This window comes from Halichoerus grypus, chromosome 5 (assembly GCF_964656455.1).
Source record: "Halichoerus grypus chromosome 5, mHalGry1.hap1.1, whole genome shotgun sequence".
NCBI classification, from domain to species: domain Eukaryota; kingdom Metazoa; phylum Chordata; class Mammalia; order Carnivora; family Phocidae; genus Halichoerus; species Halichoerus grypus.
In genome coordinates, this window is record NC_135716.1 from 111,974,844 (window position 1) to 111,992,082 (window position 17,239).

The following is a 17,239-nucleotide window of genomic DNA, read 5'->3' on the forward strand; positions in this document are numbered from 1 at the left end:
GGCTCCATGCCCAGCATTGAGCCCAGTGTGGGGCTTGAACTGATGACCCTGAGATCAAGACCTGAGCTGTAATCAAGAGTTGGATGCTTAACCGACTGAGCCACCCAGGCATCCAGGAGTAATTTTTTTAAAGTTTTTATTTAAAATCCAGTTAGTTAACATAAAGTGTAATACTAGTTTCAGGTGTACAATATAGTGATTCAACACTTCCATACAACACCTGGTGCTCATCACGACAAATGCACTCCTTAATCCCCATCACCTATTTAACCCATCTCCCCATCCACCTCCCATCTGGTAACCATCAGTTTGTTCTCTATAGTTAAGAGTCTGTTTCTTGGTTTGTCTCTCCCTCTCTTTTTTCCCCCTTGCTCATTTGTTTTGTTTCTTAAATTCTACATATGAGTGAAATCATATGGTATTTGTCTTTCTCTGACTGACTTATTTCACTTACCTAGCATAATACTCTCTAGCTCCATCCACATTGCTGCAAATGGCAAGATTTCATTCTTTTTTATGGCTGAGTAATATTCCATGGTATATGTATACTATATCTTTATCCATTCATTAGTCGATGGACACTGGGGCTGTTTCCATAATTTGGCTATTGTTGATATTGCTACTATAAAAATGCATGTATCCCTTTGAATCAGTATTTTTTATTTCTTTGGGTAACTACCTAGTAGTGCAATTACTGGATCATAGCCATGAGTAATTTGAAAGCTTTTAAAATTTCTGAATATAGGGAGTTTTCTAAAAGTTTGTTGTTATTGTTAATTTCTAACTGCATTGTGTTCAGAGAACACCATCTATGTGATATTGATCCTTTGGTATTGGTTAGGATTTGCTGTGTAGTCCTGTATGTAATCAATCTTTGTAAACATTTCTATGTACTTAAAAATATTGTGTATTTTCTAATTATTGGATGCAGGATTCTAGAATTGTTCATCAGATCAAAGATGTTAATTGGGTTGTTCAAATCTTCCATATCTTTATTAATTTTTTTCCTGCTTGATTGATCAACTTTTGAGAGAGATGAGTTAAAATCTCCAGTAGTAATTGTGAATTTGTCATTTTTCCTTGTATCAGTTTTTGCTTTATTATTTGGTGCTTTGTTACAGGTTTAGACTTGTTTATCTTTTTTGCAGGTTAGATCCTATAGTTAATCCAATTCCTAGCTCATTCTAGTTCCTTGGCTCCAAATTTTTGAGAGTCCTTGAATGAGGCTATGGTCCTGAGGAATCTTAGGGTGATAAATGAGAGTGATTTCCCTGCCTAAGTATAATGTACCATACTTCATTTGTAGTCATTATATATTGCATAACCATTTTTAATTATGTACTTGGTCTTAATTACCCTAATGTAAAGAATCATCAGAAGAGGTCAGTTGAGCTTCCAGAAGGTTTGATGTGGCCTTGACCCAGCCAGATTTAACCTATAGCAATCTAGTTTAAAACTGTCTTTCACCTTTATATAAAATTGTAAGTTTTGACCTTCACAGGCCTGCTTTTTTTCACTCTTTCTCTCTCCATGCCAATTAGCAGGATTCTAGAGCTTACTCTTGGGAATGCAGGTCCTCCTAATGAACAATTGTTAGTAAAAGAACCTCAGAAAGATCAGAATATTTTCCCTCTTTCCTTATAGCTACTTGCTTTGTATCACAAAGCTAACTTTGATAAAGGGATAAATCAAGAACATTTAAAAACTATTATTTTTATCTCTTGTTAAAAATTTAGACTTGTATGAAAATGTCATTCTATTTTCTCTTAGAACTCTCCTTACAAATATTATTTGTAAAAACAAACAAATGACAAAACATGGACTTAAGACAATGTTGCTGCTATATCCTACGAGATAGACCTGTAGCCTCTGCAATGTCAGTCTGCCTTTCTAATCATTGCCTTGCTTAATAAATGGGGACCTACAAATACTTTTTAAATTAACATCTCTGTTTTGCCAAAAATTTTTACATTTATCTTTGTAAATTTTGTTGTTGTTAGTCAAAAAAGAAGGTTTGCGTTTGCTTCTTCTCCCCTCAATTCATATAATCTCATAACTCCCCTTGGATTCCCTATTCAAAGAGTTTGAGAGATTTTGTTTTATTTAAAATAACACCCACTATAGGGGCGCCTGGCTGGCTCAGTTGGTGAAGCATGCAACTCTTGAGCTCAGGGTTTAAGTTCAAGCCCCTTGTTGGGTGTAGAGATTACCTAAAAATAAAATCTTTAAATAAAATAAAATACACCCACTATAACTTTTTTCCATCCTCCTACTTTCAACCCTTTTGTGTCCTTATGCTTTAATTGTGACTTAATCCAATCTGATATTTAGTTTTTTTTTGTTTTTTGTTTTTTAAATTATTTATTTATTTGACAGAGAGAGAGAGGGAGAGCGCACACAAGCAGGGAGAGTAGCAGAGGGAGAAGCAGGCTCCCCGCTGAGTAAGGAGCCCAATGTGGGGCTCGATCCCAGGACCCTGGGATCATGACCTGAGCCGAAGGCAGACGCTTAACAACTGAGCCACCCAGGCGCCCCTGATATTTAGTTTTTTAACAGGCAAGTATAATACATTCATATTTATTGTGCTTACTGGCATATTTAAATTGCTTTTGACATCTTATTTTGTGCATTCCATTTACTTTGCTTCCTTTTTCTCCTTTCCTGCCTTCTTTTGAGTTGATAGTTTTCTTGTCATGCTCTACTGGTTTGAAAATAATACATTCTATTTCTAATTTATTTTACTAGAAAAAAATTCTTGGCATGTATATGTGTGTGTGTGTGCGTGTGTGTGTCTCTATCTAATTCTATCATCTATCTATATAATTTCTAATTTCATCCTCTAAGTCAAATATAACCTGTCTTTTATATTTTCAATTCTTTAAGCAAGATTCTCGGTAATTTTTTCAGAGCTGTCTTCCAATTCATAATTCTCTTTAGCTTGTCTGATCTGCTATTTAACTCATTTATGGAATTTTAAATTTCAATAACAATATTTTTCTTTTCAAGAAGTTCTTTTGTTCTTTTTCAGCTCTTTCCAGCCTGTCTTGATATTTTCTTATTCTTTCTCATAGTTTTTTCTTTCATATATTTAATGATTTAAACATACTTTATAATCTGTTAGCTCTAGTATTTGAAATGTGTTAAGAGTTCTGCTGCAGTTGTTTTCTCACTCATTAATGGTAGCTTCATATTTTTCATAATTTGGATTATGAACTCATCTTCAGAGGACTTTATCTGTGGGAATATTGTAAGTCTGAGTTGAAATGTATCCTCCAGAGAAATTCTGTCTTTGTTTCTACCAGGAAAGTGTACCAGCCTAGGATGATATTGAAATACAATGTTTTCACTGATAATTCTAGTGCTGTGGAGGTAGCATAAATTCAAGTCTCTAAACCCTTTTCAAGGCAGGCTGTGGGTTGCTAATTATTAAGAGAAATCTTTTTCTCCTATCTAGAGTCCAAACCCAAACAGACAAATCTCCATATCTTGTCTTTCATTCTATACTTTCTCCCTAGACAATATCTTCTGAACAAAAGCTTCATTTGTCTCTGTCAGTGACACCAAGATTTTACATATCTTCATCACAGATTCTCTCCTTTGAATTCTAAACCCTTGTATCTATCTACCTATTTGAATATTTAAGGTACCACCTCAAACTCAACTAGTTTAAGATCAATAAAGTTTATGACTTTCCCCTCAAAACCAGTTCTCTTCTAGTGTTTTCTATCTCAGTGAAGGCATGACTATCCATATAGCTGTTCAAGCCAGGAATTCAGGAGCCATCCTTGACATCTCTCTTCCCGCCCCCCCAACACATCACTAACCCCTGTCACTTTTCCTCTTAAATATCTTTTAAATCTACCCATTCTCCCCATTTCCACTGCCTTCAGACTATTTCAGGCTACCATGATCTTTAGCCTGGACCACTGTAATTTCCTTACATTGAATGAATTTATCCAAATACAGATTGGATTTTTTCTCTTTTCTGCTTGAAACACTCATTTACTAGCTTCACATTCATAGCTCTTAAGTACTTAATATGGTCTATGTGGCTCTGCATGACCAGCCACTGCTTACTCTTGGACCCATTCTCATTTCATTGTCTTCTTCTGTGTGCTAGCCATACTAGCCTTCAGTGTATTACTTAAAACCACAATTCTCTGTCTTCCCACACAGCTTTGGTACATGCTGTTTCCTTTTTCTGGAATGCCAATCCCTCTATCCCCAACTTTATCTAGTCAATATGTAACTCATTATTCATTTCTCTATTCAAACATTATTTGTTCAGTTCTCATTCCTTTTTCTCAATGTCTTTATTTATAACCATATATTCATTGCTGTGGTTATATGCTTGACGTCCGTTTTCCCCACTTGGCTAGTGAGATCAGGGACCTTTGTCTAGTTTTGCTTATTACTATATCTTGAGTGCTGGCATAGACTAGAACATAGAAAGTGCTTAATAAATATTTCTTGAGTGAATAATTATCATTTAAAATATGATTACAAATATACATCTATTCACTATAATACAAAGGTAAAGAAGAAGTGGATAGAGTTATGGATAAAATAAGTGACAACTACATGGGAGATCCATTATACTATTCTCTCTACTCTTCCATGTTTAAAGTTTCCTTAAGAAAAGATTAGGCAACTTACAAAATCAGAATACTTTATTTGAGTCTTTGGATAAACAGTGAACTTAATCTTAAAAATAAAATATTAGCTATTGTTGAGAATGCTGCTATAAACATCAGGGTGCATGTATGTCTTTGAATTTGTACTTTTGTATCCTTTGGGGTAAATACCTAGTGGTGCAATTGCTGGATCATAGGGTAGTTCTATTTTTAGCTTTTTGAGGAATCTCCATACTGTTTTCCAAAGTGGCTGCACCAGTTTGCATTCCCACCAACAGTATAAGAGGGTTCCCCTTTCTCTGCATCCTTACCAACACCTGTTGTTTCCTGTTGTCAATTTCCAAATTATGGAAAGAGCCCAAATGTCCATTGGCTCATGAATGGATAAAGAATATATGGTATACATATACATACATATGTATACACACACACACACACACACACACACATACACATACACACTGGAATATTACTCAGCCATAAAAAATAATGAAATCTTGCCATTTGCAATTACATGGATGGAGCTAGAGAGTATTATGCTAAGTGAAATAAGTCAGTCAGAGAAAGACAAAAACCATATGATTTCACTCATATGTGGAATTTAAGAAACAAAACAAATGAATGTGGTGGGGGCAGAAAGAAAGGTAAACCAAGAAACAGACTCTTAAGTATAGAGAACAAACTGAGGATTATTGGAGGGGAGGTGGTGGGGGAATGGGTTAAACAGGTGATGGGTATTAAGGAGGGCACTTGTGATGACCACCGGGTGTTGCATGTAAGTGATGAATCACTAAATTCTATACCTGAAACTAATATTGCACTGTATGTTAATTAGCTGGAATTTAAATAAAACTTGGAAAAAAATAAAATATTGGCTCTTCAGGGAATGAATATTTTATTTAACTAAAAAGAAATTATACTGACCTGAAAATATTTCGGTAATGGTTAATTGGGCCACTTAATGCTCCAGGCTGGGAGAAGACATAAATATAAGCTTCAAGATCTTCTGTTGTTAATCGACATCCTTTTCTTCCAATGCCAGTGCTATGACTGGTAAACAGATGTTTCAAAGCCTAATTTAAGTGAAAAGAAAATAATTAAAAGTTTTTAGTTACCTAACCATAAACTAAACTTTTGGCTTTTGAAGGGGAATAATGGTCAGTGTCAGTAACAACTCCCCCTTTCTGCTCTAGCCAGGTAGAAGACTTCATTGTTTACAAACACATTAGACACATTTTTGCTTTCCTGGATTGATGTTTGATATTCTTCCCTTCAAATCCCCCATGTACACTTCACCCTTAGGAAAAGCCACCTGTCTTTCTTGGTGCCTATTCACATTCTACAAGGCTAAGCTCAGATACTATCACCACCCTAAAGTCTTCCCTAATATTCTAACAGTAGTTGATCTGTTTACTAACAACCAATCTACTCTCCTCCCCCCACAATTGTTTGAACTTTTTTTGACCACAATCTAGAGTAACACATTTTTTATCATGATCCAGTTCATACTCCTACAACGTTTCTGAAACAAATGTTTAAAGAAATATCCCTTACTCTTATTATAGTATGTAGTGATATTTTCAATTCACTTCTGTTCTGCTTTATTTTTAAAAATTCAAATTGCAAGCCACGAAACTGATCTCATGACTCACTAATGGGCCCCCTCCCACAATTTGAAAAACACTGCTCTATACCAGCATTTCTCAAAGTGTAGATCTAAATCACCTGCATTAGAATGATTGGGATTCTTGTTTAAAATGCAAATCCCTCGGGGCACCTGGGTGTCTCAGTCGGTAAAGCGTCAGTCTCTTGATTTCAGCTCAGGTCATGATCTCAGGGTCCTGGGATGAGCCCCATGTCTGGCTCCATGCTCAGTGGGGAGTCTGCTTAAGGATTTTTCTCCCTCCCCCTCTGCCCCTCCCCCTGCTCACCCTCTCTCTCTCTCCAAAATAAATAAATCGATCTTTAAAAAATAAAATGCAGATCCCTCAACCCCAAAACACACCTGCAAAACTATGAAATGATTTATACAGGAGGGGATTAATTGAAACATTATTTGTAATAGCAAAAGACTGGAAACAAAAAATGTCCATCAGTTGGGGGTTGGTTGAATAAACTACGGTATAGCCACATGATGGTGTATTATGTGTTCTGAATACTCCAAGAGAAGATGGAGATGAGGGACACCTGGGTGGCTCAGTCATTAAGCGTCTGCCTTTGGCTCAGGTCATGATCCCAGGGTCCTGGGATCAAGACCCGCACCTGGGGTCCCTGCTCCATGGGAAGCCTGCTTCTCCCTCTCCCACTCCCCCTGCTTGTGTTCCCTCTCTCACTGTGTCTCTCTCTGTCAAATAAATAAATAAAATCTTTAAAAAAAAAAAAGAAGATGGAGATGATTACATACTATGGAGTAGCTGATACCCAGGACATATTTTTAAGTGGGGGAAAAAAAGAAAGGGTGGAAAATAGTGTTTATAGTATGTTATCTTTTGTGTAAGGAGCAGTAGACAAATACATTCACATATGCTTATATTTTTTAAAAAGAAACAATAAAAAAAATGAAACAAAAACTAACCAAAATGGTTTCCCTATGGAGAGGGAGGAAATAAGATAGAGACAGAGAAACAGGAAACAGAGACCTAAGTGAGACCTCTCTGTACCTTGTATTAGAATTTTGACTAGAACCACATAAATGTTTTTTATAAAATATAAAAGTTAAGCAAAACTTTGTAGTCTTAATTTTGCTTTGGAAATATGAATAAGAACTCATGATTTTTTTTACTCTAAAAATATATATGGACAATATCCAATGGAAAGATCTAGAAGCAATAAAAACCCAGTAACAATGATCACCTTGACACCCAGACTGTGGTTTCTAAGTACAATTTCCTACTAATAGGAGCCCGAGTTCCTTCAATAAATGACTGACTCCAGATCTGCAGCAGGAAATAAAAAATGAACCTAGGACATTAAGGAAGCAAGCTATTACTGACTGAAGATTTATGTCAAAAGGACACAGGAGCCAACCTGAAGGAGTTTCCACTTGCCTAATATGAGACAATCTGAGCATCAAGAAGAACGACTGTAATTGATTGATACATGTCAAATATATTTTTAAAATTCATGAGCTCATAATAATATGGAAAAAAAGAAAACTTCATTGGTTATCATTGGAGATTTCTAGGGCACCAAGTCGTTACTTTGGAAGTTGTTTATAAAGGTAAAGAACGAAGCATTTATCCTGCCATTCTTGTGTGAACTGTATTTCAGAATAGCCAAACAGTAGAAGTGGACAATTCTAGTTAATAAAAGGAAGAATTCCAGTTAATAAAAGCAGAAAAAAATGATAGAATTAGGAAATCACCATTTTGCAAATCCTAATGAAATAATGGACCTAGGCAGTGATGATCAAGGTATGCTAAAATTATCTGGTGAAAGGTTGTTAGGAAATTTAGATAGACTGACAACTCGTGAGCCCACTGGTCAGTGTTAGTGTTAGTAAAACTGCGAGAACTAGACCTTAGGTGCTTCCCTGATGTGATGCATTAGGAAATAAACAGCCCCACCTGCCCGTATTCTTGTCAAATTAAAAATCAACCTAACCAAGCCTCTAGATTAGTAGCAACCATGAAGTAGGAGAAATAAGGGTTAGCAGAACAAGTTAAATAACACCATGATGAAGTAGTTAGCCAAATCCAAGATATGGATCATTCCTCAGGACAAATGAACAAATTTGAAATTTCTTCAATAAAAAAATGGTGTTAAAAAAAAAAAGAAGGAACTGTTATAGCCTGAAAAAACCATAACAATCAAATACAATGTATGGACCTTGTCTGGTTCCTGATTCAAACAAATAAAGTGTTAAGGAAATTTGAATGGAAATTCAATGGAATGGAAATTTGAATATTAAATGATAGTAGGAAGTATTCATTTTGTTAGGTTTGATAATAGTATTGGAGTTATTTGTTAAGAAAATGTCCTTATCGGTCAGAGATATATACAGAAGTATTTCCAAGTAAAATAATATTCTTTTTTAAAGCCTCCCTAAATATCTAACACCACGTTAGATATACAAGAAACATTCGATAAACTTCCAAGAAACAGATACAACACATGACTCCTGGTTGTCCGTGTATATGGTACACCAATTCCTGCACACTTACTTTGTTTCAGGGTTTTGTTTACACCCAAAGGCCTCCACTTCTGTTATGTCAAACTCTCTCACCTGGCATTCATATTCCCTTGTCTCCCCATGGAATGTTCTCTGAAAAGAGGTATGCCTACAGGGGCACAGACTCTCACAAAAAAATTGAACAATAACCAGGCACTCAAATATACAGAGACTGTAAAAGTAAGTAAGCCTATAGATGAGGTCTTAGAAGTTATTAAATTTTAGCATTTGCCTATTTTTCTTTCTGAAGGATGCACTTTAATGTTTTTCATTAATATTAATACATTATTTGCTTGATTTAACCTTTTTTTTCTTACTTAGGAGGAAATGCCTAGCAGTGGGCATCACATCACAACAATCAATAAATGATTATTTTAAAGATTTTTTATTTTTTTTTTTAAAGATTTTATTTATTTATTTGAGAGAGAGAGAATGAGAGAGAGCACATGAGAGGGGGTACGGTCAGAGGGAGAAGCAGACTCCCTGCCGAGCAGGGAGCCCGATGTGGGACTCGATCCAGGGACTCCAGGATCATGACCTGAGCCGAAGGCAGTCGCTTATCCAACTGAGCCACCCAGGCGCCCTATAAATGATTATTTTAAACAAATCAGATAACATAAGCAGGACCAGTTCTTTCTTTTTTTATTTTCTTTCTTTTTTTAGTGCATCTGTCTACCTTTTATTTATTTATTTGTTTTGAGATTTTATTTATTTGACAGAGAGAGACACAGCGAGAGAGGGAACACAAGCAGGGGGAGTGGGAGAGGGAGAAGCAGACTTCCCGCTGAGCAGGGAGCCCCATGCGGGGCTCGATCCCAGGACCCTGGGATCATGACCTGAGCCAAAGGCAGACGCTTAACGACTGAGCCACCCAGGTGCCCCTATATTTTATTTTTAACTTCCTAATTTTGTCGTCTTCTTGGGCTCCAGTTTTTCAATTTTATTCTTGGGGTATAATTGACATATAACATTATATTAGTTTCAGGTATACAACATAATGATACAATATTTGTATACATTGCAAAATGATCACCACAATAAATCTAGTTAACACCCATCACCATATTTGACTTACCTTGAAATCATTTATTGAGAACATGAATTCTGGGAACCATGGTATTTGGAAGAAGTAATAATGGCTGGATTTGAACAGCTGGGCAGGGTGTCGTAAAATATATTCTGAAATTAAAATGCCATGTTAGACCTTATCCAAGGGGTATAAATTACTTACTATTGAAAGAACTTCATTTTAAGGCAATTTCACCCTTGAGATGAAAAAAGAATCCACAAGTAAGTCTTCTGTATATTTCTCTTTGGAACAATTTCTATGTTCTTATATTTTATTATGGATATTTCAAGTATTTAGAAAATTTATAGCACTTTAAATAAAAAAGTTTCATTTTATGAAGTCTTGACTGAGAAAGGAACAGGGAACACAAACAACACTGCCTTTTCTCCAAGGTTATTATCAGTGACCTCACACTTTTCCTAGAGATTTATGGGGAGGTAATTTTCTGTTGTTTAAAAGACTTTCTTTACAGGCAGATTTGAATACCTTATTCATTTGACCTCAACAGAAACTAAAGTGTTTCCTATAAGTTCATTCATGTATCTAAAAAATTCATTCATTCAAGGACTATTTGAATATCTACTGTGTGTGAGGGGAGTTAGCAGTAAACAAGACAGAAGAGGTTCCCATTAATAAGGAACTTAGACAATAAGTAATTGATACTTTAAAAGATCATTTTAGATAGCAACAATACCATAAAGAAAATTAAAACAGGGTAATCTGATTGAGAGTGATGATTGGGTGATATGGAGGGACTATTATTTAGCAGAGGTGATCAAAATAGGCTTCTCTGGGGATGTGGTATGTGGACTGAGTCCTGAATGGTAAGAGGGAGTCGGCTATGCAAAGATCTAGGAAGAAAATCCAGGAACAGAAAGTAGGTCCTGGGCTTGGCACATTTAAGAAGCAGAAAGAACGTCAGTGTGACTGGTGTATAGTGAATGACGTGTGAGAGGTGGCATGAGATGAGTCAGAGAGCAAAGCAGAAGCCTGGTCAGGGAGGGCCAGAGGAGATGGATTTTTAAGGACTTTGGAAAGACACTGAAGCTTTAAACTAGAAAGTAGTGTAATCACACATATTAAGTGAACATACTTGTTGTTTCTTGTGCACTATATTTTTATTTTCTTTGCTATAGAAGTCACTTTTTTTCTTATTTCTAATTTTGTAACTAACATGGTTAGTGTTAACATAGTTGGAATTTTTAGAACTATAATTCTCAGGTAAGTTATGCTATACTTTTTTTAAAGTCATCATTGAACAAAATTTATTCAGCCCCACATTAAGAGATATTAATATAATTAAGGGTTAAATATAGGCGTATTACTTGAAGACCTTATATTAACCTGACTAGGGTTGAACCAGTCTGGATAAAACAATTCTAGAAATATTTCAAGAATCTTCTTGCTGAAATGACCAATTACAATTTTTTCCTTTTAGCAACATCACAAAAATAACATTTACTCAAGGGTCCCAATCAATGGAACAAGCACGTAGCACAACTTTTCCTACTTAATGCAACTGAGAAAAATATAGTGAATTTCAGTTTGATATTTGAATCCTAAGCATTCATGCTATCACCTCAATAGAAATAGGACAATTGGATATATCTCTAAAATTCAACTCTTGGGGCACCTGGGTGGCTCAGTTGGTTAAGCATCTGCCTTCGGCTCAGGTCATGAGCCCAGGGTCCTGGGATCGAGTCTGCATCACATTGGGCTCCCTGCTCAGTGGGGAGCCTGTTTCTCCTCCCTCTGCCACTCTCCCTGCTTGTGCTCTCTTGCTCTCTCTCAAATAAATAAATAAATAAATAAAATCTTTTAAAAAATAAAATAAAATTCAACTCTTACACTTATAATGTATGATATTTATGTAGTCATGTTCCCTTTCTCCCTTTTATGTAGTCATATTCCCAACATAGAATTTTTTGTTCCCTAGAGGGCTGCTGTGAGTCATAGCAGTACCTGAAACTCAGAAAACTTCACAAGGGTAGTTAAAGAGGACACGATGATAGTTTTTGCCAAAATCAAATAAAAATGTGCCTAGTCATGGTTCACTGGTCTTTAAACACCCTGAGGATTTTAAGAGTTCCCTTTATTCTAGCAGGGGTTCTCAAAGTATAGCCCACGTGGACCCTGGGGATCCCTAAGACCTTTTTAAACAATCCAGACAGTCAAAACTATTTCATTACAATACTAAGACATTATTAGCTTTTCTCATTTGTTGACCTTTGTGCTCATGGTACAAAAGCAATGATAGATAAAGCCATTGCTGCCTGAGCACAAATCAAGGTAGTGACGCTAAACAATACCAGCAGTCATTATATGCTTCACCACCACACACTTGCAGCAAACAAATACATAGATACATAAGATTAAGTGCCAGTTTCACTTAGGAATGCCCTAGATAAAATAGCGAAAATTATTAATTTTATTAAATTTCAACCTTTGTGTACATGTCCCTTGAACATTGAGATGAAACAGAAAGTACACACAAAGCAGTTCTGTTGAACACCCAAGTACAATGGTTGTCTGAAGGAATAGCACTTCTGCAATTCTTTGAGTTGATTAGTTGAATTAGCTGCATTTCTTATGGAATACCATTTTTTACTTGAAAGGATGACTAACAAATTATCACCAGTCAGACTTGAGTATTTGACAGATAATCTCTTGAAAATGAACAAAGTGAGCCTATCACTTGGGGGAAAACAATCAACAGTATTTGTTGCCAACAACGAAATTCAAGCTTTCAAATGAAAATTAGAAATTTGGAGATGTGTATTTGCTACTGTGAGCATGACAGCTTTGCAATACTCAACAACTTTTTGATGAAATTGGGGCAGTATTAGTTAATGTGATTCTTTGATATAATATAATAACATGTGTCAAAGTATGGAAGATCTGAATAACTCAATGGACCAATATCTTCCAATGCATGATGATGCAAAATCACGCATGGGTAAAAAATCCATTCAAAGTGCTAGAGAGACTAATGGATTTTAATGTAACAGAGTACAAAAAGTTCATTAATATGACATCAGATTCTACATTGTTACTAACCTTTAAGAAACCACCAATTTTTTAGTTTGGTGTAGTATTAAAGAAGAAAATCCACAGTTATCTGAAAAGGCTATTAAAATACTCTTCCTGGGGCGCCTGGGTGGCTCAGTTGGTTAAGCAACTGCCTTTGGCTCAGGTCATGATCCTGGAGTCCTGGGATCGAATCCCGCATTGGGCTCCCTGCTCAGCAGGGAGTCTGCTTCTCCCTCTGACCTTCTCATGCTCTCTCTATCTCATTCTCTCTCTCAAATAAATAAAATTAAAAAAAAATACTCTTCCCTTTTCCAATTACAAATCTGTGTGAGGCCAGATTTCTTCATACACTTCAATTCAAACAACATTGTAACAGATTGAATGCAGAAGCAGATCTGAGAATCCAGCTGTCTTCTATTAAGCCAAAAATTAAAGAGGTTTGCAAAAATGTAAAACAATGACATTCTTCTCACTAAAATTTTGTTTGGGAAGATGTAGCTAGTTTTCATTAAGATGTTAATCGTGTTAACAGGTACTAGATTTATTTTTTAATGAATTAATATATAATTTTAAATTTTTCTCATTTTAAATTTCTAATACAGTAAATATTTTTATATATGTCCTATATTATCAAAAGCTCAATGGGTCTTTAGTAATTTTTAAGAGTATAAAAGAGTCCTGAAACTCAAAATTTGAGAACTGTGGCTTTAAAGAATGCTGTCATTCCTGATAGCCCAAGCAGTCAGGCAAGAGGAGAATTTATTTCTAGGTTGTCAAGATTCATTACTGTCAAAGTAAGGTTACTGCATTTTTTTCCCTTTATCCCTCTCCAAGTTAGCAGTGAAATATTCTCTAAAAAAAAAATAGAATTATGCAAGCAAATATGAAGCTATGATTTCTCAGACTCTTGTGGAATATTTAAAGTCAACATATCTGACACTGTTATATGCTAATATCATAGTCATTTAATTTAAAAAATACTATGTTATTCAAATTTTGCTGTTTTTAATCCAAAGTGTCAGTGACAATAGTGAATTGTTACGTTAGCAAAGATGTTTTAATTAAAATTTAAACTCACCTGTAAATACATTTGGGTGAGGGAAGTTAATAACGATAAGCTTCATCACCATTTCGGGATAACAGATGGCAATTAGCCACGCAATCATTCCCCCCCAGTCATGGCCAATAAGAACACATTTGCTATACCCTGTAATGGAGAAAAAAAAAATGTTGATGTCATTGAAGGTGGATGCATCATTACCTTACATAAAATGAGTATACTTCTGAAACTAATCTTCCCATAATCTGACTCTAATTATGCACTTTATGCAGATACTGAGTTTGGTGTTTCCAAAACCTGTATGTCTGAATCACCTAAGTAGCTTTTTAGAAAATTTAGATGTCCAACCTCCATTCTAGACCTACAGATTCAGAATCTCTCCCAGGAATCTGTATTTTTTTAAAAACCTGAAATAGCTAGCTCAGCTCTAGTTCCATGAACCTGAGTTTGGGAAACCATGGTAAAGATTACACATAATTAGGTCATAAGCAAGATTATATTATCAATTTGCCTAGAATATTGCATGAAGACAAATTTAGGCCAAGTCTGACTGAATTACCACAGAAGAGGAATGAAATATGGCTACCGGAAATCAATGTCTTTGAGTCTATTTTATTGTAATCAGACTAAATGACAACACTGTACTGATACTCCCAGACCTCATCCATTTTTTTCTCCTCTTGGAATTTTGGCTAGATCCATGCTCTCTTTAGATTATTGTAGAAAAGGCTTTTAGTTTGATTTCATGGTTTTTAAAATAATATTAGCTCCATTAACATACCATGGTAGCAGCTGGGTTTTAGTCAAAAAAAGATGTAGTGGATTCAATTATTGTTAAAAAGTATTTACTCCTCCCCTCTCCCCACTGCCATAAAAGGAGTATACGTTGCTACCCCTTTGATATTAAACTTAGTCATGTGATTTCCTTTGGTCATATGGTGGGAGTCTGACTTGACTTTGGACTCAGCCATATGACTTGCTTTGACCAATGTGCTGCAAGCAGAAACGTGAAATATGCTTCCGCGTCTGGGCTCACCCTCTTGCCATTTCTGCCATTGCCAGGAGAAGAGGAAAAGCTACCGCTAGGTAGCTACTCCCCTTTAGCTTGGGTTCCAGCCCAACTCAGAGGGAGAAGCCAGTCCCAGCAGGACCTGTAACCTGAGGCAAAGACCCAGTGGTCCAGCCTACACTTGACCTGCACACCCATGAGCATTGAATAAATGCCTATGACTATATGCCACTGAGTTTGGCATGTTTGTTACACAATAATATTGTAGCACTAGCTGATCAATATAAGAAAGATAGTGCAGGGGCGCCTGGGTGGCCTAGTTGGTTAAGCATCTGCCTTTGGCTCAGGTCACGATCTCAGGGTTCTGGGATCGAGTCCCACATTGGGCTCCCTGCTCAGTGGGGAGTCTGCTTCTCCCTCTGCTCCTCCTCCTGCTTGTGCTCTCTCTCTCAAATAAATAAATAAAAATCTTAAAAAAAAAAGAGAAGAAAGATAGTGTAAGTGCTTCTGCATCTAAATGATTATTTAGATGTGGCTTCTGAAGAAATAAATTTTCTAAGTACAAGAATCAAATTTCCAATAATTAGTTCTAAAAATAATAAATTGCATACATTAGAAATACTTTTAAAAACAAATTTTCGAAATCGGTGGTGGAGACGAACCATGAGAGACTATGGACTCTGAGAAACAAACTGAGGGTTCTAGAGGGGAGGAGGGTGAGGGGATGGGTTAGCCTGGTGATGGGTATTAAAGAGGGCATGTTCTGCATGGAGCACTGGGTGTTATACACAAACAATGAATCATGGAACACTACATCAAAAACTAATGATGTAATGTATGGTGATTAACATAACAAAATAAACAACAACAACAACAACAAATTTTCAAAGTCATTCTTGGCTGGTGGACTGAATCGTCATTCCACATGTATTATTTTCAATTTCCTCTATAAATATTTTCGCCTGTACACCCAAAACCATGGGGACAGGATCCAGACAACAGCTCAGACAAATGGAAAATGCCTCCTCCCAAGAAATGAGGTTACCAATTCACAATCTTTGGAATGTTAGTCCCTTAAAAGGGACTATACTATTTTTTTTAAACTGACCTACCTAAAGAGTCTAAAATATCCTTTATATCTGTAATTAGACAGTCCAATTTATAATTCTCTCGATGAATGGGAGCATCTGTTTCTCCATAGCCTCTCAGATCAAGCGCTACAACTCGATATTCACTTTTAAATTCCCTTAGTTGGTGACGCCAAGAATACCTGCAGGAAATAAGAAACATTAAAAATACCACAGTAGCAAATCCAGAGAGTAACATTACAGCTTTTCTAAGTGGACAACTGTAAGAAACTGTCTATTTTGAGAAAGGTTATATAGCCATCTGTGAGCCAGAGGAAGGGATGTGTTTCGGAAGGGAACACTGAAGTTCTTCATAAAAATTTATTGTTACTTTTTTTACCAGCTCCAGAGGGGTGTAACAGAGGGCCAGTATTTACAGAAACTACAAAATATCTGATACTAAAACCAATATACTTCTATATGTACTTAAGAAATCAATTTTCTAGGCTTTCTTAAATAATGCTTACAGCTATCAGGGAATCTGTACTTACAAATGCTTCTAAGGAGAAGATCCTGAATGAGTACTAGCAAGTGTGATATTAAAAACATTTAAGGGGCACCTGGGGGGCACAATCAGTTAAGCATCCAACTCTTGGTTTCAGTTCAGGTCATGATCTCAGGGTCGTGCGATCTTACCCTGCATTGGGCTTGCATTCAGCACAGAGTCTGCTTGAGATTCTCTCTCTCTCCTTCTCCCTAGGCCCCTCTGGCTTGTGCTCAATCTCTCTCAAATAAATAAATCTTTAAAAAAACAAAAACAAAAAAACCCCACACACTTAACAGCCAAAATGGCACTGGCATGACCAATTAGAATGGCCAGCGCTGGGGCGCCTGGGTGGCTGGTGGGTTAGGTTTCTGACTTCGGCTCATGTCATGATCTCAGGGGCCTGGGATCAAGCCTGGCGTCGGGCTCCCCACTCAGCGGAGAATCCGCTTCTCCCTCTCCCTCTGCCCACCCCCCACTCCCACTTGTGCTCTCTCTCTCTCGCAAATAAATAAAATCTTAAAAAAAAGAATGGCCAATATGCTACAGCCAAGTCCTGGAGGCCTCTGCAGGGCCAGGTGTTCCCCTGTGCTTGATCATGGAACTGCAGAATTAAATGAAATACCAAGATCCATGAGATTTTTTCTTTTTTTTT

The 17,239-nt window shown here is 36.4% G+C and overlaps 1 protein-coding gene across 1 annotated transcript in view; it reads right to left on the bottom strand.

Moving 5' to 3' along the window:
* The window catches only part of EPHX4 (epoxide hydrolase 4), a 42,032-nt gene that overhangs the window by 12,987 nt on the left and 11,806 nt on the right, over nt 1–17,239 (bottom strand). Inside the window, exons 3-6 of the mRNA XM_036103356.2 lie at nt 16,086–16,243; nt 13,983–14,111; nt 9,881–9,984; nt 5,559–5,707 (exon numbers count right to left, since the gene is read on the bottom strand). Coding sequence (XP_035959249.1) covers nt 5,559–5,707; nt 9,881–9,984; nt 13,983–14,111; nt 16,086–16,243 — 540 coding nt within the window. The remainder of the gene's footprint in view (nt 1–5,558; nt 5,708–9,880; nt 9,985–13,982; nt 14,112–16,085; nt 16,244–17,239) is intronic.